The sequence below is a fragment of the Gavialis gangeticus genome, unplaced genomic scaffold (genome assembly GCF_001723915.1).
Source record: "Gavialis gangeticus isolate Ggan-Ray unplaced genomic scaffold, GavGan_comp1, whole genome shotgun sequence".
NCBI lineage: Eukaryota > Metazoa > Chordata > Crocodylia > Gavialidae > Gavialis > Gavialis gangeticus.
Window position 1 is genome coordinate 3,926,673 of NW_017729007.1, and position 21,821 is coordinate 3,948,493.

General features: G+C 40.0%; 1 protein-coding gene across 1 annotated transcript in view; it reads left to right on the forward strand.

Annotated features, from left to right (window-relative positions):
• Window positions 1–21,821, forward strand: part of CPED1 (cadherin like and PC-esterase domain containing 1) — a 273,667-nt gene that overhangs the window by 117,015 nt on the left and 134,831 nt on the right. The window contains exons 16-17 of the mRNA XM_019509244.1: window positions 1–117; window positions 1,002–1,170. Coding sequence (XP_019364789.1) covers window positions 1–117; window positions 1,002–1,170 — 286 coding nt within the window. The remainder of the gene's footprint in view (window positions 118–1,001; window positions 1,171–21,821) is intronic.

Here is a 21,821-nt window from a genome sequence, read left to right on the forward strand (position 1 = left end):
CCCAAGGATCAGAGAATACTACTTTGAAGTCCCATTTGACATGGTGACAGTGAAGATTGGAGCAGAACCTTCTAACTGTCAGTGCCAAGTGCACCTCGATGAGAAGAAAGGACCAAGGTAGCATTTTATAAAAATCTAAGCACTCAAACCACAAATTTGGAGCGAATGGACAGTTCCTGCACTGCAGACTTGCCTTTCAAATGAAGCCTGCTGTTTTTGTTTTGTTCTGGGTTTTTTTTCGTTTTTGTTTTTTTTTTTGGTTGGGCTGCTGGAGGACTTGACTAGTTAGGTCACAATCACTGACATTTTGTCATTCTTTCCATAAAACTATAGGTGGTAAAACAAGCATGAGCAAAATCCCGTTAAATAATGATTTTGGTGTAGGCTGTTGCCACATAATACTACAGAGCTCGGTACTCTAATTTACCGATACACATAGACATGTGTGCAAAGTACTTTGAGATTTTTCTGAAAAAGGCATTATACAAATACGTAGCTATTTGTTGAGAGAGAAGTTTTGAAAGGTTAAATTCCATCCATTTCAGCCATTCTTAGCTTACTGTAGAGCAAAAACCTCTCCAGTTTTGCTTGTCTAGCATACTAAAGGGCTTTCTAGGATGCTGTCATGTTTGGATGGTACACAATTTCAAGGATTAGCTAATGCTTCTAATCTCATTTGTCTCCCTGTTGGCTTAACCACTGACTTGAATCTTCCAGAAACTATTGACTTTAGTGGCATCATCCATAGGTTTCTTGCCAGATTTGTTGTCACTGATAGTGAGTCTGAAGTTCTCTCTCATGTCTAAGTCACAAGGCTAAAATTATGTCTTGAGGTTGATTCTTCTACTATTTTGTTTTGTAATTTAAAAAAAATATCCTTGCCAACCATATTTGATACCATTATTATGAACCAAAATATATGTAAATTGCAGTGGAAAATACAGTACAGCTCTAGCCTGATTTAATGTTGAGCCTGTCTCATTTATTGTTTTTCTTTGCAGTGTTGCTAATTACCCTCTTGGCTTGGGAATTAACAAAATCAGTATTCTAGTAACAGATGAATCTCAACCCAACCCTGAGATTGTGAGCAGCTATATAATCACTGTTTATCGAGAAGACCGCCCAAGTCTGCCTTTGTTTGATGACTATATGGTGTGTGGTTTTGTGCAGGTACTGTTCATTTTTTTAAATTAATACCTTTTTTGTGTGTGTGTGTGTGTGTGTATACAGCCTAATTCTGATTTGTTAGTCAGAAGTAAATTGAGGGAAGCCATTGTAGAACCAGTTTCAGTGGAATGAGTTCAAGATTCTAAATCTCTAGGAATTCTCAATCCACTGATCCACCTATTGAATGAATTATGGCATTACAGCACTGTTGGTTGTGAGTGTCAATTCTGTATTTATGTATTCAGTATTGAAAACTCCAAGCTGAGTTGATATGACCTTGGTCAACCAAAACCCTACTCATAATATTGTAGCTTTCTTTGGAAGAAGAGTTAGAGTTAACAAGGTACTAATGCAGATATGATATAGTTTCTGTAGCTAAGCCCACTGGTGAAATTGATGGCAGTTCTTTTTGATGGCAATTCAGTTATACTTGCACCATGCTCAACAGTGTCCAGGACAGATATTGAGGCTATTTTTGAATGAAAAGGCAACTAGACTTGAAGACCAACACAAACAAGTAAAACCTTACTAGAGGTGCTACAGGAAGGAATGGTTGTAGCTTAGATGGTGCTTGTTTCAACTCCTTGTATAGGCAAATATAATCTGTATGTAGCAATAATGACACTTTTAAAAGAAGAAAACAAAGAGACTCTGAGGCTGCTTACAGACACAAACAAAACAAAACAGCACTTTACTTTTAGCTCAGTGTTCCCCTGAGCACAACAGTGCATGCCTAGAAGAGGCATTGTGTCAGTTTGACCCAGCTTGCCCAACTTCTGTAAAGATTGCATGTGCCAGTAGGGCTTTTTGGCACTTTTATCTAATAGCTGATTGAATCGGCTATTAGATAAAAGTGCCAAAAACCCCCACTGAAGCATGTGATCTATACAGATGTTGGGCAAGCCAAGTCAAACTGACGTGATGCCTCTTCCAGTAAATTGCTGGTTTTTGTTTTTTGGGGGTGAGGAGTTTCACATATGTCAGCAGCCTGAGGGTTTAATTTTTAATGGAGAAAAAGTGATAAAGGAACAGGTATAGGGTGTGAAACAGCCCCAAATAGTATTATGCAGACCTTTGAAGATTAAAAACTAGAAAAATTGAAACTTGATATAATGGGCCAGGGTCTGTGAGCTTTTGGGAAGAATGAAGGCTCAGGAAATTGTGACAAGCAAACAGGCAGAACTGCAAGAAATAATATTTTCCTGAACACAATATCATATGCGCAGACTGTTATTTCTGCTCCTGTCACAAGCCTCCAGTTTTACGATGTGTCTCTTTTTCATAAACACTTAATTCTCTTTCCCTAAGTCTCTCAGCATACTACAGAAGAGGCCACAGTAGTCAAAGTGGGAGATGACAAATGTGTTAGAGTATTTGTTTTAATATTGTGAAGAAATAAACAGATGAGCTTGGAACAAAAGCCAGAGACTATCCCTGTGGATAGAAAATTGCAAGGTTGTCAGTAACTATCCCAGTCCACAGAGTCATTAAAAACAAAGTAATCAGAACAAGTATATGGCAAAATTCTCTTTTCTAATCCTCATGTGAACCAAGTACATAATGTGCCATGGATCTACACTATAGATTGGAGAGGACAGCATGGTTCTCAAATTGAAATTAAATCCAGCACTAGCCACAGAGCTCTGGTATAGTACCAAAGTTTATCCTGGCATACTCAAAGTTTAACAGTCAGCTCTTCACAGAGTTTAATGTCTCTATGCCTAATCTAATCTGTTGTGAAACTATGGGATCCAGGCACAATCTCTGCTAAAATGATTTATACTTGCACATCTTCCACACTTATGTTAAGAATGCTTTCATTGTTCAAGGTCTCAAAGGCTAGGGACAGAAATTACGCATAAACTGGTATAAATGATTGGAAACTGGTTGAAATCTGTAACACAACAGAAGTTCAATGCACATAAACTGCTTTGAAAATGGTCAAAACCAGCTTAAGATAAACCTGGATGAATATATTATCAGACTTAATTTATTAAGTTAAATTGGTTTATTGAACTTCAATCCCAGATCCCCTCCAGATTCAAGTTAACTTGCAGTTCCCCAGTATCCCAGGATGCTTTGTACCTCCCCTGGAAGCTCTCCCTTTCAGGGTAGGTGAGATAGCCTTGGCCCAAGCTGTCTGCTCCAGCCAAGCAGGGAGGCATGCTCTGGTACCTCCTGGCTTCCAGCTTGGGTCACTGCAGGCATGTGGCTGCATTTCTGGAATCAAAAGTGACTGTCTGTTCACTTGCTTGTCAGGTCAATCTGTGCAGCTTACACTATCCTGCAAAGGTTTAATTGATTCAGCCTCCGGCTTTTTGACTGTCTGTACTTAGCCAAATACTCCAATGAAGATATATTGTGCAGTAAACCTTCATTTCTAAGTTTTTATGGCCTATCAATATGTTTTTCTTAGGTAGGTCTGTTCTATGTTCGGGGGGGGTGGTTAATGCTTATCCTAAGAAGTGCTTAGTTTTCTTAATCAATACCAGAAGTGATTGTGATAGCATGTCAAGGAAGAATCTATTAAAAATATGAGCACGGAAACATTTTAGGCAATGTACAATAGCAAAACAGGCACATAGCCTCAAAATAAAATGAAATATACAAGTAATGTAAAAATTGACTTTTCTGTTTTCCACTTTTCTTGATGTATACTACTTCCTGTTTTCATAATTTTTTTGTTTGAATGAAGGCTATGATTTACTTTTATAAGTGAGAAGTATATCTGGCTAGTTTATAGTCAGGAGAGGATCAAGAACTGATTAAAAATAGATTTTCAAACAAGAATCTTTATCCTTTTTTCCATGCTGTCCCTCATACCTCAGAAGTGCTCCCTTTCTCTACAAAGTGACCTCACTGTGCTCCTTCAAGATCGTTCAAGTTCAACAGCATAGTTTGCTGATGTCCTATGATCACTGCTTGCCATTCTGATTGATATGGTTTCATTATTTCCTTGTGATTCCCCATTTGTCTATATCCTATTGTTTCTTGTCTTATACTTAAATTTTAAGGTTTTAGGAGCCTATGTTTGTGGAGCGCATAAGGTAGTGGGGCTATGGTTCATGACTGGAGCTCCTACGTGCTACAGTAGTAGAAATAATAGTATCAGCATAAGTTCCATAAAGTCTAAAATCAGGTTGCAGTTGGAGGTGGCTCAGTGACGGACTTGATTTAGTAATCAGGAGCAAGTTGTAATGAAACACAAGAATAGTAATAGGTGAATATGTGTCATGCTGTTAAGAAACTAAACTTTCATCTTGCAATCAACCCCTTTATAACCCCCCAGTCTGGAGACTATATCTGGTATTAGGAACAGGAATTCATGCTATTGCATGTCCTCCCATATGAGTATTTATGCTGCTGTTAAGGTTTTATTCTCATATTTATGATCCCAAGTTAAAACCTCTCAAGTACTGTCGAGGTAAAGAGGTCTGGAATGATTAAAATGAAAAGTGCTTTGTAAGATTCTTTTGACTGAACTGTATTTGATGCACAGATGTGAGATGGTGTTTTCTAATCAATATATTACATAATTGTTCCAAGCTAGGAAGAGCTTTAATAGCTTAGAGTAAAAATGAGATGAAAAGTATTTCTGAGGTATCTCATGGTGATGATTCAATATGTGATTTTTTTTAATAGCATTTTCCTTTTAGGTATGCTGAAGGCAAACCTATCAGTAACCATGTTGTTGAATTAAAAAAAGATAAACAGTGGTTTAGAACTGGAGATATAGAAGCGGCACCCAAAGAGCCCCAAAGCATTGCATTTCTTTTTTGATTTTTTTCTATGTTTGTTAAGGCAGGCCATACAGTATTTTCTTTAGATTTATTTATTGACAGAAAACACATTTGAACAACTCTAAATATTGTAGGTATATTATGCTTTCTGTCTCACCAAGTACATCACACTTTAGCTCAGTGTGTTAATAGTTACTGATCAATGGCTTCAGTGCTTGTTCTTAGAAACCAAACACCTGTTTCAGGAGCAAAAGGATAAATACAGCGTGAACTGATGAAGTCTCCTTTGGACACTTGACTAGGCACAACGGGGATCATGCATGGGGAAGAAAAGGTCAATGACAGTGGTCTGGTCTTTCTCACAGTAAACTTCAGTTAAAATTCTAATCCAGAGAGGTTTTTTTAAACTTTCTTTTATGTTTAATCCCGTTAGGATATTCAAGTTTCACTGCAAGCTGATACCATGATGAAGGTTACAATACAAAGACAGAGTTGGGGATGTTGTTTCCAGTCCTCTAACAATTCTCATGCATTTGAGTAATCCTGGATTAAGTTCAAGGTTATTCAGTTAATAAGTGTGTAGTTCTGAGCCTTGCAGAGTCTAAGTACCAAATTATTGTCCTTTCACTTTTTTTGATAGCAGCCATAATATCCTCATTAAAACCAAATTAATGGGAGAATCACCATTTTAAGAGATTTCTGTTCCCTTTCATTGTGCATTCTGCTGTCTTGCAGCTCTGTATTACCCATTAATGAAAACATGTTGTTTTTGTTTTGTTTTTAGTTTAATTTTATGATTATTAATAACATTTGAAGTATTTGCATTTTGACTGCTGTGGCACTACTGCTATATTTCCAGTGCTGTTGTCCATATCTGTGTAAGAAATACACAATACAAGGTGGTAGAAACAAGAGATTATTTTTATAATACAGGGCTATTGGCATAACTGACCTATGAAAGAATACAAAGCAACTGTATTTACTCAAATATAAGATGAAGTCCCTCCTCCCCATCAGTATGGAGGAAGAAAGCTTACAACTGCATACAAGAAAACCTCATTAAATACATTATCTGTTGTTAAACTGCTGCCAAAAACAGTACATGCTCAGGAATGGGAAAAAAAACTATGATTAAACTACAGTCAACACAAGCATGACTGCGCCCGTCTGGCTTCAAACTCTTGCTCACGTGCCGCCTTGGTTTGGATGGTAGAGGGTATATGCTCTCCAGCTTCATGGGTTCTCTGAGGTGGGCTTCGGTTGTCCCTCTGGCCTTCCCCGAACTTTCCTGCCACGTCTTTGAATGTTATATCAGTGTGGGGTTCGGCCTTGATGTTCCCCTCAGGGATGATCACTCCACTTGCGGGATGTTCGTGGGGCTCCACCTCCCCTACACGACAGCCTTACACCAACCTCTGGTGGGGCGCCAGATCTTGACACGGCTGCCTCTCCAGTGTAGATAGTCCTTGTGCCCTATCGTATACCTCTTTATCTTTAGGGAAGGATAATTAGCTGGCCCGGGCTCTAAGCTGGTGATCCCCTTGAGCCGGTCGGCTCTCTTCTTGGGGTCCGAGGGTGCCCCTATTGAGCAGGGGTAAAGGAATAAAATGAAGAAAAGAAACCAAAAGGAGAAACCCAAAAAGGTCTTCTTATTTGGTGTTCTACTAGTCGGCTTTCCCAGCCCTCCTGCCTGAACTTGGCAGTGCTCCCCCAACACTGGTCCTGTGGGGTTCCTCTCTCCTCTCCACCCCTAGCCCAGCTTCCAGACCTGGTACCTGGGAACAGTCGAGTGTGGGGACACCTTTGTTTCCCCAAGGTTGGCTTCAGCCTCTTCCTTGAGCTTGTCGTCCTGGTTGCACTGCTGCTCAGCATCTCCCTCGACAAACCTCCTTGGCAGCACTAGGCGGAAGTCACTCCCAGCACTCTGCCCTTCTTGGGGCTTGATCTCAGTGCCCCTGGTATGAGGAGCTCTCGGTACTTCCCCAGCTGCCCGTCGCCCGGGTGTTCCAGATTTGCACTGGCCCACCTACTACTGGCATGGAGAGCCTCCGCCTCCTCACTGGCTCTCCCCTCCGTACTGCTGGCTGCTGTTTTATCCCTGTCAGCTGGTGCGTCCTTGTGACATCACCCGCCGGCCTTAATTGCATAAAGGCGTGGTTTGTAAACCGTGTGGGCTTTTCTCTTAGAACTTCTAGCGTCGCTCCTCCTGCAGGTAAGTGATTGTTTTATATTTCTTTCTTTATTTTACTGTTTCTTCCTGCGTCGAGCCCTGTGGGCGAGGCTTCCCAGCCCCTCCTCTCACTCTCCCCAGGACAATGACTATAAACCACATGGCCCATATTGAGAAAACATACCGATGGGAACCTACCAGAAAGATGTTAGTACAGCCCGTCTGAATATGATATATGGTAGTGCCCATTGCATGCAGTCCCCCTCAGCACTCACGCTTCTTCAAGGTACGGTGAACTAGCACATTGAATACATTTATACTTTCTCTTCACTCCCACACTTGAGCTATTCCTTTCTTTCCCATTTCTAGGTTGCCCTGCATAGATGTTTTTGGAGGATCCCAGGATTCATGGCAAGAACACCTGGTTCCAGTCCTAAGTTGGGGGGCTAATTAGCACATGCATCCTTACACATACTGATCAGTGCTGAGCTATGAGGTCACCATGGCTTGAAATGCTGTTGTCTCTACTGGGGCCCACCCAATGAACTTCATAGAAAATCATGAACCTTTTGGCTCTGGGCTAATATGATATATAGCTTGTACTCTCCTCTATATAAGGAGGTACAAAAGTACTGCTTAAAACTATGTTTGCTGGGTACCTGTGTTAAAACTTTCATCAGTTAAATATATATAAAATGCATTAGTTCATCAGTCAGTGTTTTCAGATTTGCTCCTCATTTCCATGTGCTTAGTGAGAGCAGGGCCTGACAGTGGGGGAGACAGGGGGAAGAACTGCTGGGGGAAGAAATAGAGGGGTGGCAGAGGGCAAGGGCCCCCCATGACTCTTCTAGATTTATTTTCTGAGCTGTAGCAGTGGGAGGGGGACATATCCAAGGCAAACTGCCAATAATTAGATTCCATGCCTGGAAAATTATAACAATTTAAAAATTTTCCAGGTATAGAATCTACTTATTGGGGGGGTCATCTTCATCTTATAATCAGGATCATTTTATATTCAAGTAAATATTGTAGTCTTGCATTGATGTAAAAGGCAGGGCTAATGGAGACAACCAGTTCAGTCATTTTTTATGTTAGGCATTGTATTTAAGACACATGGCGAATTATTCATTTATCTCACTAAAATGTTCTTACTATTACCTCTTTCACTTTTCATATAGGTTTAGCTATATTCATGGAAAGTGATTAGTGAGATGCAAAGACTAGATATGGTAATACTCTGGGGATTTTTACCTGCAGTATCTTGCTATCATATTTTATTATTTTTCATGTATACTTATTAATATCATTATTTAGTTGTCTACAGTTTTGTGCTGTGAGGCAAAGGTTAGCTAGCGTAGTATTTGCTAGCTTTAGTGTTTATCATTATCGTTACATTTCTGTAAAACACAAAGTATAAAAAATTAGTACTAAGAATAAGTTTCTACCTCTTTGAAAGTTGTTACTGTTTAGAGAGAGTATTTTCCTATATGTAAAATGAGGAATAATGGTGGAATCACTCAAGTGAACTTTGGTTCACTTGTGCTCTCTCTCTATATTTTATTTAGTTAATCTATACAGGTGCCTTGAGAATCATTCCAGCTGGTATAATTTTTTAAAGAGCAGGCATTGTACCTAGATTTTCTTATTTCTTATATACATAACTATAAATGCTTTTACTACTTCCTGGGCACGTCTACACAAGATGTTTCACTGTGCAGTAGTGTAGTTTACTGTGAAATAAGCATGTGCGTCTACATGTGCACATGCTTACTATGCAGTAGACCTCGCTAATAGTGAGTAGATTTCCTACCTGCAAATGCAAGTAGCAAATTTGCCTTCGATTAGTAACAATGCAGTAGAGTTCATGTAGACAATTGACTGGGAGCAAATCTGCTCCTGGTCAGCTGCCCACCAGGGGGCAGGAAATTTCTTCCTGCCCCCAGGAACTGCCTGCTGCTGGGACAGGCTTCACCACCAGAGCCTGAGAGGGGACTATGTTCCCCTGCCTTGGCAGCAGGGAGCTCCAAACCCCCAGCTCCAAGATCACGATTGGGGTGTGGGGGCTGGAAGATGCTTTTCTCCCATGGGGGCTGGAAGATGCTTTTCTCCCAGCCCTGCCTCCACCATCAAGATCGTGGAGTAGGGGGCTGGGGGAGCGAGGAGCTGGGAGATAAGGGTCTCTCTGTGCCAGCCCCATGGTCGCGGAGCTGGTGCTGGAAAATAAGGATCTCCCAGAGCTGGCCCCATGGTCATGGAGCTGGCGTTGGGAAATAACAGTCACCCAGTCCTGGCCTTGTGACTGTGAAGCTGGTACTGGGAGCTCCTTGCTGCCAGGGGTGTGGAGCCTGTTCCCCACTGAGCTCTGCGATTGTGGCAGGATGGGGAGCTTGTTCCCCACTCAGTTCTGCATTGCCAGAACTGAGTGGGGAACAGGCTCCCCAGCATCTGCCCCACAAGTGGGGCTGGGGCTAGGATCTGTCCTGGCCAGGGCCAGATCCCAACCCCATGCCCTGATTGGATGATTGAGGCCTGGGGCTTGGAAAGAGCTGCAGGGATGGGGTAGGACCCAGCCCCCTACCCCAATGTGCCAGTGGGGCAATTAGCAACAAAGTAGGTGATCAGGGAGCCAGGGCCAGGAGCTCCCTGCTGCCAGGACAGGGAGACATTGTCCCCACCCCAGCAGCAGGCAGCCCTTGGGGGCAGGGTGTAATGTCCCAGGCTACTTGGAACGGAAATATGAGGAGACCACAGTTATGCTGAATCCTAACCTTTGTGAGTTTACTAACTGCAGTTAGATGGCTGCACAAGTGCCATTTAGGTGTATAAAGAAGAAGAAATAGGATCTTACCTCAGGTATATATGCTACTCAGGATAAATTGCATTCATCTGCAGAAGTAAACTTCAGGATGATTGTATAGGAAGGAAGTTGTATAGAAGAGTATGGGGACGCTAGTACTGTATAAGATAATGAACATGAACACTGATGTGGACAGGCTTTAAACTGATTGGAAGGATTGAGAGCAGTGCAGGATGTCATGCAAGTGTGTAAATGACAGCAAAATATATGAGAGAAGTTGTAGTGACTGAGTCTTGGATCAAGCTCCAAAACTGAATGAGGAATGTACTTCTAGTGAGAATAATTCATTAGACAGGCAACAAGAGATACATGAGCAGACATGGATGAAAACCTCATGAAAAGAAGGTAACAATATAAGTGGTTTATTAAAAAAGAATTAAAAAAAGAAGCTGGATACATGTGTGCACAGTAAATGTATTTGGTTTGACAGCAGGGCCTCTGAGCATGCTTAACCACCCAAGTGGTTGAGTCTGGGCTTTCAGGTGGACTCATTCAAGGCTGTCTAGGAAGTTGGCATGTGGTTCATGGACCCCACCAGCTGCTTCTTGTAGTGGTGCACATGCTGCCTACACAGAGGGGGTCCATGTACTACCAGCAGGGGGGCTGGTCTATGTGCTGGTAGCACAGCCTGCATGGCCATGAGCCAGGGGGTCTGCATGCATCCCAGGGACTGAATGCTGCTGTCACATCTGGCCCTTGACCACACTGAAGTTGGACAGCCCTGTTGAGTGACCTTGAAGGTTATTAGCCCGTGTGTAGTGCTGTGGAGGAATGGATGTACTACTCTTCATTTAGAAGCAGCCTGCCTGGCATATTTGAAGGGTCTGCAGCTTTACCATCAAATTGTGTAGACGGGATCTGAGAGTTTAACTACAGCTGCACAGGAACAGCCTGTTTCCAGAGATATGTTAAAGCAAAGATAGAGGGTAAGAGGGATTTGAGACCAAAATATAGGATTTGTTGTTAGGCATCAGAGAACCTGCAGTCCATATTATAAAAGGATCTATCAGAAATGAGTATAAAGTACTGCATGGCAAAGTGGGTGATGGTAAGTACTGGATGCTCTACAACAGGGCATCCAGTACAGGGACACTTAACAAGTTTTGGTGACCGTCCTCCTTCTGGTACAGTCTGTATTAGAATAGTAATATAATTACTTTTACTGGTTATAAAATGATTTTGTCCTGTAGAATTTTTTTAATGTTTGTCAAAAAACAAAGTTGTTCCTAAGCTACTAAAAATAGTAACAAAATGGTTTTGTGCTATAAAAAAATTGGGGTGGGAGGGACAGGAGAGTGAGGGGTCAGTTTTCTGATGGGAAAAAAAATGAATCAAGCGGAAACTTTGCATGAAAATGTTTGTTTGGCTGAGAACTTAAATTTCCAACTAAAATTTTGTGATCAGTCCTAATCATAACATGTCCTCCACTATGATGGAAGGCCATGCAGCATGTGACTCGTCAGCAGCCCCTTGCCACTCAGAAGTTAGTCCTGTCTTAGGTTATTAGAAGTGAGATGCTGGTGAATGCTCCAACTTAGATTTTTGTTCAAGGATGACAGGGAGGGAAAGACAATATTTTCACTGTTCATTTTAATAAGTTTGTAAGATACAAAGATACTCCAGTGATAGATACCTGACAAAAACCTAGATATCTAGTTTTTAATGAGTAGGACTTTCATGTGTAGAGAAAATATTACATTTGGAAATCATTGCTGCTGAATAGCTGTGGTGGTGGAAAAAAACAACAGGCTAAAATGTGCTTGCATTGCTTTTTTAAATTAAATCATACATATGAAGTTCTCAAATCACATATGGTTTAAGACATTGACTAAGAAGGTGAAAATTTGGTTCATATAAACCTGATGAAGACAAATAAATAGTTTTGAACCCATTTCTACAAAAACAAACAAACAAAACCTCATTCCTACAAAAATTGGAATGAATTCAGGAAAAAGCCAAAAAATAATTTAGTAGTAATGGAAAAGCTGGTCACATGGGAAATATTCTCAGCTAGTGTAAATCTTCATGGTTCCATTATTTTCAGTCAAACTATACAAATTACACCAGCTGAGCATTGTTCCAGGAGAGAGATACATATCTGCTCAGCCCCATACTCCATGCTTTATTACTGAGTTCCTGAACTTGCATTATAACTACTGGGATAGACATGAAGTATTTGTCAGGTCAGTAATTATTTATTACAGGCCCTGCTTATTTATGGATTGGTTGAATGAAAACTCAGGATAACATGAAGACCATTTAACTTGTATTTGAAATATTTAAAGAAGAAAAAACTATGACTGTTTAAATGTAAGTACCTGGAATCTCTTAGGGGCACCTAAAGGTTCAATTTAACATTGCAAAATTGAGCTGAAGTGAGTGTATCTTGTATATACATTCTGATATAAAGGAAAATATGACAATTATAAATATACTGCTTGTTGCTTATAGGGTTAATTTTGTCCCAGTTCCAGATAATGGAATATTTCATTAAGTCAGTATGTGTTGGCTTCATCAGAACCATTTGGAAGAAAATAAATAGCCACGCTTTCTTATGATGATTTAAAACATTACTTTGTAGATGAATCAGAGAAACAACCACTGTGATGCATCATGTGTTCATCTATACAGTTCTGTTAGTAGGCACTGAATTCCAGTTGAAACAGAAATTGTCTTAGATTAGTTAAGTGAACTATTTTAGTTTGCTATTCTGCAGGTGTGTCTGCAGATGCAATTAATGTGCCTGAATTACCTGCACAGAAAATTCAGGCTCATTAAAGTGTTCTCTGGCACAAGTCTACACATGCCTCCCCGTTGGGAGCAAATTGAGCCAGACCAGAGCAACCCAGGGGGAGCTGCTCCTGCACTGCTCTTCCCCCCTACAGCAGCTAGGGGAAGCTCCAGGCTTACCTTGAATGTCATCCCTGAGCTTGTAGGGGACATGGGGGCTTAGCTCTCAGCTGTAGAGGTATAGCCTCCTAGGCTGACTGGGAGTAACTTGCTCCTAGTTGGTGTCTACACGTGCATTAGGGCACATCAATGCACTGTTTTTCTAGTACCTGTATATACAGGCACTAGAAAACGCCACATTAGACTAATATACAGCATGGTAATTGCTGCCCATGTGTAGACAATGACACTTTACAGAGCATTAGATTAGTCAAATGCACAGTAAAGCATCTTGTAGATGCACCCTGCTTCTAATAGTGGCCAATAGAGCTTGCTCCAGCAGAATGTAGAAAATCCCTGCAGCAGTAGATTAAGCCGCCTTGTTTTGGGAATTAGTGTCATGCTTGTTTCTACTTTGGTAAGGAGCAAATGCCTGCTTTCCACGGCTGGACAGTTACACTTCTACATTATGCATATTTTCATTTTACATCATAGTGTGCAGTGCCAATACAGAGCTTTGACTTCACTGGAGCTCTGAACAGGTTTAGGAGTTTGCTTGGGCAGGTTTGCTTGTAGGATTGAGGTGTAAAATAGGGAAAACAAACATAAAAGAGGGGAATGGATTGTTCTGTGTTTTATTGTACATTTCATTAAGCATGAAAAGAGAGCAGAAGGAAAATCTTTCTGGCTGATTTAAGATAATAGATATAAGAACTGTGTTAGTTTTAGGGATTGTATTAGAAAAAAGAAATGTCCATCTTTCATATCACAGAGGGTAAAAGTAACTTTTTTACTATTAATAAAACTTGTTAATACATGCTTTTGTCCTAAGTCAAAAGTCTGCCCAAGCCAAGCGGTCAACTGTGCCAGCATAGTTAAAGCACAAGTGTTTCTATAGCCAGTGACCCCCAAGGGAATTATGTGGCTAACATTACATCCATCTTCCTTTGACTCTCCAGCCTGATTGACCACCTATCCAGTTACTGCTTGGTTGACTGGAAGGGGAAGAGGGCATGGGCACTTCAACACAAGTCCAGAGCGTGATTCCAACTCATGCCTTCGGAGCTGGAGCAGTATACCTTAGTCACTTTCATACCTGGCTCCAGCAGTTGTCTTCTAAAAGATCAGTGCAATATAGTGGCAAAAATGTATGTATAGTGGGTATTTTAACTCAGTCATTACACTGCTATTAAAGATGCTTAGAATGTAGTTCTTTGGAATAATAGGTACACAGAACTGTATTATATGCATTTCTTGTGGTCAGATTTTCTGTAGGTCGTATGTAGGAATGAAGTACATGTAATCAATGCTAACCTACAACTCCATACTTTGGAGTTAGATCTTCTCTTCAGTAGATTAAAACTAACCCCCCAAGTCTAGCACCTCTTAATTGTAAATAATTTGGATGTGGATCTTAACACAGTCTTTGTAGTCCACATCCATTAGGAGTCTGGGAGATGTCTATAGTTGCTTTAATCAAGTTACTAGGGACCTCACCCCTAGTTCTGGGGATAGTAGTATAAAAATGGTATGCTTGGAGTTGTTGTTTAGATCCCATTATACATGTTGTACTTCATTGGTTTCAGCTGTGTACTCAAGGAATTTCCTGTATAATATTTGATGAAGTATTATTACCAAATATTAAAAAGGAACTGCAATAAAACAGATATGCCATCTTTTCTTGCTCAGTCATAGGCAGAGATTGAAAGGGGTGCAAAAGTCCTGCATAGAACCCTCATTGTTGCAACTGAGGGCACATGTATGTACTGGGAATGTTGGGAAAACCAATTGCTTCAATGGATATGCAAGGAATAATCTGCCACGTCCTTATGCAAGTACTACTCTATGAGCCAGACAATAGGATTAATATTCAGTGATTTTATTTATTTATTTTTTAAATAGTTACTAATGATTGAAGTGACATCAGCTAACTTATTTCACTTACAACCAGCAGCTGGTGGAAGGATTAATTTGGTACATCACTTACCTCATTTAAGATCCTTTTGTGTATGGCTTGTAGCCTCCTTTTCTCTTATCCTCTCTTTCCTTAGGCAGCAGCATTGCTGTAGTGAAGAACTAGTTATAATTAGCAATGATCTCACTCTTCATTACAGTTCATATTCATGCCAGTGAGCCTCATTCCTTGTGGCACCTCACAGTTCAGCAATCCAGAGCTTTCTTATATATATCTCCTTCTCTTTCTACCCTTTGCTGGCTGCCTTTGGACATCCCATTCAAGAAACCTTGCACTAGGCCTCATGATTCTGACCTGATGGATAATTTTGTTTTCGTTTATTAACAAAAGACCTTTGGTTGCTATTATGCTGCCATGTTAAAATGTCTTTAGCATCTCAAGATAATGCTTGGGAATTGGCTTAGAAAAGATAAATGTTAAAAACACCAACAGATAAGTTCCATTCCTTTTCATGTTCACTGTATTGCCCCAGAACTAATGGACTTATCAGGTATGAAATAAATTCTGTGCTTCATGTGGTTATTTATTCATATCATCCATGGGTATGCATGTTGCTTCAGAGTGGATCCAGGATGCTAAAAAGGGAGTTGCCGTGGTGGAAATTGTGCAGTGGTCCATGTGCCCTCTGGCTGAGACTTTTGACAGGAAAGGGGGTGCAGCTGCACCCTGCCTTCCCCCAGGATCCACGCATGATATTGGTTTAGAGACATATACTTCCAAAATCTTGTCTAAAGCACCTAGTGTGAAGCTTATATCCAGAAATCCTTTACAGATGTAATTCACTATTTATACAGTATTTATTCACTAGCATCAGTGAATTTGGTAACAAAGATGCAGCTAGCTTTAGTGACTACATAGTCAGACACTTGTCTGACAATACCATTGCAAGGTAGACTAGTATTTTAAACTCCATTTTACAGAGCAAGAAACTGAGGTACAGAGAAAATTGATTTCTCCAAAGTCATATTGAATCTTTGGCAAAGACTGGAGTAGACCCCATATTTTCTGGTTCCCTGTTTTTAACCACAAGACAGTACTTTTGCCATGAATAATATCAATGGACCATTGTGGGTGGTTGTGATGGGAGACAGACAATAATAAATAGTGGGTAAGTAGTATAGGTCCTGAGAGGATGCTGTTTCAGGAAAAGTGGATCATATAAGCTATTTTTGTGTAATTCCTGTTAGCTATGGTTTTTTGTTTGTTTAGTCTTAAGTTATCAGGCAATAAATTTTTTGCTTACCCTCTTTTTTGCTGTTATTTCAAACGCTTTTAAAATAACCTATGATCACTCTCAGTGCTGAAATCAGTTACATTTTGGTAGAGCTTTGGTAGTGCCAAGTATAGCACAGTTGTTTTTATGCATCTTTCCTTTCCATTTTGTGCTCATAAATGACTCACTTTATAATAGCAAGTTTTAAAAAACAGCTAAAAATTGCTGTTTTTCTTTATTGTTACAATTTCTCTTTAACCATATAAACTATTAATTTATTCTGAGGTCCAAAAAGCTGACCCAGCTATTCAGCTGTTGACCCAGTTCCGTTCGATTGAAGCTCAGTAGAAAATGGTCTTTATTCTAAACTGTGAGATATGGATTTTAGATTGAAAATATATCAAAAGGAAATGCAAGGTTGGTTGGGGTTTTTTTTATCTGTATGCATGTATATATGTATGTATTAGATTTACATGCCACTCTTCCCCAAAATGCTGAGGGCATCTTACAAGACATCAAAAGAACTCAAAGCAATGAAAGGCACAGCCCATTTTCTTGAGTCACACTCCCTTTGGCTTACTGTTCTCTGTCTCTATATATCTTCCCACCTGGCTAAAATGTAGGAGGGTCCTCTCCTCATCCTCCTCCATTCTTGTGTTTTTCACATTCCTGGGAAATGTAGGATCTAAAATCTTAAAATGCCACTTCATGGCTAATTTAGCAGATTCATGATGGGGTTGGATCTGGTCTCACCACTGGCAGGAAGCAGCCCTAAAGGATACATATCTATCTGGAAGTGGCAAGGATGTGTTTGTAGTGCAAAGCTACCACAGTAAATTGATCATCATCACTCTGTCCCTGAGATTGGGCACAAATTGCATTGCTTGATATTACTTATCCCGGACTGGTATTATCAAATTTGTATAGTTTTTCTGCCAGTATGGCCTCATGTTATCAATTTTTTATTGTCTTTCTGTCCTCAGCTGTCAGAATGGCCTCTTTCTGCTTGGAATTCTGTGCCATCTGCAGCAGTTTGCAGTGGCCTATTATAGCAGTTTTGGACAACACAGCACTGGAATTTCATGTTCCTTTGCCCTCACCATATCCTCTTTGCCAGGGTTGAGGTGCTCATAGAAACTGATATACCACCTCCACATCTCTTCAGGATAGGCCTTTGTTAAAGAAGTCAGTCTCAAATCTTTGTATAAGTAAAATTCAGTTTCAGAAAAGAATTAATATGTGCATTCTGCACTGTTTATAAGAGACCCTTTTGCAGAACCCATATAGCCTTCCAACTTTCGCCTCAATTTGCGGTAAGGACAAAAAGCTTTGTATAGTTTTCCTATTTTCCAGTATTCTTTTCTCCAGGCTACAACTAATGTCATTTCTAGCCTGCTCTATTCTCAGTGTTTGATCCAGGCACAGCTTGGTTCCTCACCACTGGAGGGAGAGGGAAGTCTTGTGGCATTCTAGCCTCCAGCAGTAGCTGGGGTCAGCAGCATGGAATTTCTCTTTATACTTCAACCCTGTCCCCAAAGACTGTTTCTTCGTGCCTTAGTGTCTTCCTATCCTGCCCATTTATGTATTTAAAGAGTCAAACCTCTTATACAGTATTTCTGACTGAGGATGAACCACATTACATGCTTGAGTTTTTTATTATAATATGTCACTGAATCTCGATGAGTTGCCTGGTTGGGTTATCACTTAAACTGTTCTGTGTCTGAGCTTTCCCTTTTCTACAATGATGATGTTGATAAGGTGGTCTAAGAATTAGTTCACCAACATTTGCTTTGAGATGCTTGGATCAGGTACGTAGAACAAGAACTGGGAAGTATGAGTACAGCGTTTCCCCTTGTCTAGGGCCAGGAAGTGCAGGAATGTATTTAAAAGTATAATAATAGGGAGAGTGTGGGGAGAGGGAGAAGGTCATCCAAAGTTTCTCAAACCTCATAGAAATATTAGGTTGTATTTTGGGTAAAGAGAGTAGTGTTAGTTTTTATTTTCTCCCAGCATACTTGATTCCTGGAGAGAGAGTTCATTAATCAGTTAGGTGATTTAATTTGTGTGATAGTAGGCAAAGGGGTGTAAAGCAGTGATCAGGCTGTTGGCTTGTAGGTAGTGGGGGACATTTCAGGTATATTTTTTACTAAATGCATACAAGTACTATTACTATGTGTTGTGAGAGACATTTTAAATGCTTAATTACAGTGCATATTGAAGAAAAGATGGTTCTTTAGGACTAACTTTAAGTAGGTTTGTGTGAAGTGCCCCATCAGGTGTGTGAAATTGTATTGTGTGATATTGGTTATATTTTTGTGTATGAAAGTTGCTGTTCATGGAAAAGAGGGTGGGTCTATATGGCACAGGACTCTGAACAAGCTTGCCTGAGGGCCAGTAGCTGTATACCATGTTACTGCAGTGCTCGATCCAGGCTAATACACTCCTCAGCATGGGTAAGTAGTCCAGATGGAGCACTGTGCCTATGATGCTTCCTGCTTCTGACACCCAAGCTCACGTGTCTACTCCTTACATAGCTCTGCTTTCTGCCATGTAAATGTATTCTGAGGAATTTGTGGTGTCACTGTAGAGCCAGGCTTAGGACTGACTAATATTACAAACTGAATGTAGAACTTAGCAAATGTTCCTTAATTATTCCATTTGTGGGTCTCTTGAGAATAGGCTGCCACTTCTGCTAAATTTTGTGGTGGTTTTGTGGTGTGCCTGACTAGAATGGTATTGCAACCCTGTCCTAAGTGAAAAGACTCCCACTTACATTAGTGGGCTTGGACTAGAACCTGTATAGGGCACTGGCAGATGTGCACCATCCTGCTCTAATTCCTGGTGCTTCACAGAAAGTGCCATGAATTAGTGACCCCCCCAGTCCAGTGGGGGTCCAGAGTGATGGGGTCCAGCAGGATTCAGGCCTAGCGAAGGCCTGTGGGCAGCCTCCCTATGTATTATAAATAACACCAAGACGTGGCAGGAGAGACAGGAAGGTGCCCTAGGGGTCGAGCAGGGCATGGTCTTAGAGCCATCAGGGGGCATCATGGCCACCCCTGGGACCTTGAGATGTTGCACACAACAAATGAGATGAGTCTAATTGACTTGTTGGTTAGACTGTGTTGCCATGATCAGCTCTTCAGGATGCAGGTTCAAGATGTGAGTTCCAATTTCAGATCTTTTTGCTCAACTTGCATTATTCTGTAAACTGCTTAGTTGCCTTGGCAACATCAGCCTTTATAGAACTTACATGCATTTTCAGTTAGGGTATCTAAAAGCTAAATAGGTAAATAAAATAATGAGTGTTCTAATCCTATTTACTTGAATAGTCCTCGAGTTTGATATTATGGTGACATGTTCTTAATTCAGATTAAGAATAGCAAATTGCTTAATTTGTCTACAGATTAAGCAGGTTCTTTGCTGTGTAGTGTTATACATGTTCAGTGATATATTCATTAATGTGCTGATATCTAGATGTGTTTTATACATTTAAGGCATTTAAAGGCTTATTTTTCAGCTGGTTTGGTTTAGTTTTTGTTTAAAAAGTGACAAAAGGCAATAATATTGGTTATTTAAAGCTATTTTTCTTTGGTGGTTAGGCTTTTGCTTTCCATTTTTATGTATTACCCTTGTTCTTTCTACAAAGTTGGTGTAAGATACAAACTCCAGTGTAAATCATTGGAGAATTTTGATTTAATCCATTCACTTTGCATAGCTCTATATTGGCTGCATAAGTTTCAAGGTAGATAAGAATCAAGTCTGACGTGTACAGCCATTTTGGTGCCTGTTGATTTATCTCTAGCTCAGGAAAACAGGGATCCACAGTCACTTTATCCATCCCCACTGTAGGAGACTGAAAGCTTGATTTTCAAAGATGAAATCTAGTACATTAACTATTGACTATGCTCTTTCAATTCGTTTAGAGTTACTGGTCTTAAACTCATCAGAAGATGTAAAGTAGCCTGTTGCATTTTCCCTCTGTATGATACACACAATAACTGTGAAAGAAGATCCTTCAGTCTGTGAGTTCCTAAGTGTTAACAGATCATGAAAATTGGCAACAACTGTTGTGCTGAGTATCACAATCTTCAAACAGAGGGCTGATAATTCCACAGCGATGAGAAGAGTGTTTCGTGTTTGAGCTGTGGACACATTTGCCTTTCATGTCATTTGGGCCTCCACAAAGCACTTTGTGGGAGAAGAAAACTAATGCAGCTGCCTTTACTAATCAGTCAGTATGACCCAGCTCCTCAGGGAGGCAGGCAAAGGCAGATACATACGGAGACACACAATCCTTGCTGATTAACAGTGAAAGCTAGTTAAGTTACTCTCTAAGCCTGTCTGGCCCATCAGTCCCAGAAATGTAATTTAGATGATTATCTATGTGCCCATTAAACCTTGTGACCCATTGCTAGTCTTTTTGAAGTTTGCCTGCTTAAACTTGCTAATAGGAAGAATAGAAGGATTAATTTGGAGGTCATGAAATAAGAGAGCACCAAAGATCATGACAAAAGAGCAGAGCAAAACTTCCTACTACATGTGGTTGGCATAGGAAAAAAACTTCAACACTATGACAACAGATAGTTGCAGGAAAAAATGAGCCATTCAGAATTCAAGTCTCATGTTTTTATCATTTCTAGTTGTTTCGACCAATTCTGTTGGAATATCTAAACAACATATCTGACTGTAAGGTGATTCGCATCAAGTTAGGTATTTATGAACTGTAATCTGTTGGAAATAAATTGGAAAGTCTGAAGCAAGATATGTGGGTCCTGATTTAACTGTGGATTAAAATACACTGGTATAGATCAAGAGTCACTTCACTTTGAGCCACTGGAATTACAGTAACAGCAGTAAGAACAGACCTGAGGCTATGTTGTGCTGTTAGCCAACAGCTCTTTTAAGAAAAAAACCCACAATCATTACATTAATTCACAGGCTTAATGGGAAGAAATGAAAAACTATTCAGATGAACTCTTTCAAAATAATTTAATTGAAATAATATAAAAATCTACAATAATCTGAACAAATCATTTGCAACAAGTTGTAATACAACCAGTTTCCAGTTTAAATGGGAAACGATGGAATTCATTTTAAAGAAAGGATTGGAATGCATGAGTATATAGGTAAGCACAAGTAGGGGGTATGACCAGCTATGGAGATAAATCTATCCTGAGCTTTTAATAGAATTTGAAAGCCATTTTCATACCTTTGCATAACTTTCAAATATACAGTAATATCTTTGAAATGAACCTTTACCCTTTTGCTGTCTGGTTTCTGCAAGGCTTGAACTTAGATGCTGAAAATCAAGGTTTAGAGGTATATTTCACTAAACTTCAAAGAAGATAAAAACATTTTAGTAAAGCTGTCTCTCTTCCCTTAGGTTTTATAGCTTGAGGTCTCCCTGGTTCAGAGCTACTATATTGTACTTCACTTGCATAATGTTGTTTTGTTACATTTATGATAAGCGAAAAACAGAACTAAAAAATTGATTTTCTTGTATTGGATGAAGTGCATTTTCCTCTTGGAGTCTCTTTCCCTCTCAGTTGCTGTAAGTCTTTTTCCTCTTTACACAGGGTTCTCTATGCGTGAAAGGTAACAATATGGGAAAAGCTGAAATAATATCCGGTGCTTGGCCAGTTAATTTGAAATATATATGTAATTTATTTTTCCTTTATCTCAGTAGTCATTCGTGTCACAAATCTTGGGAACCAGGCAATTCCTTAATCTGAAGTCAATGTCATTGTTTTACAGTGAAATTCTTGAATTTCGTGTTCTAGCTGGTAGCATGCTGCCTTCTTGGAGACCCT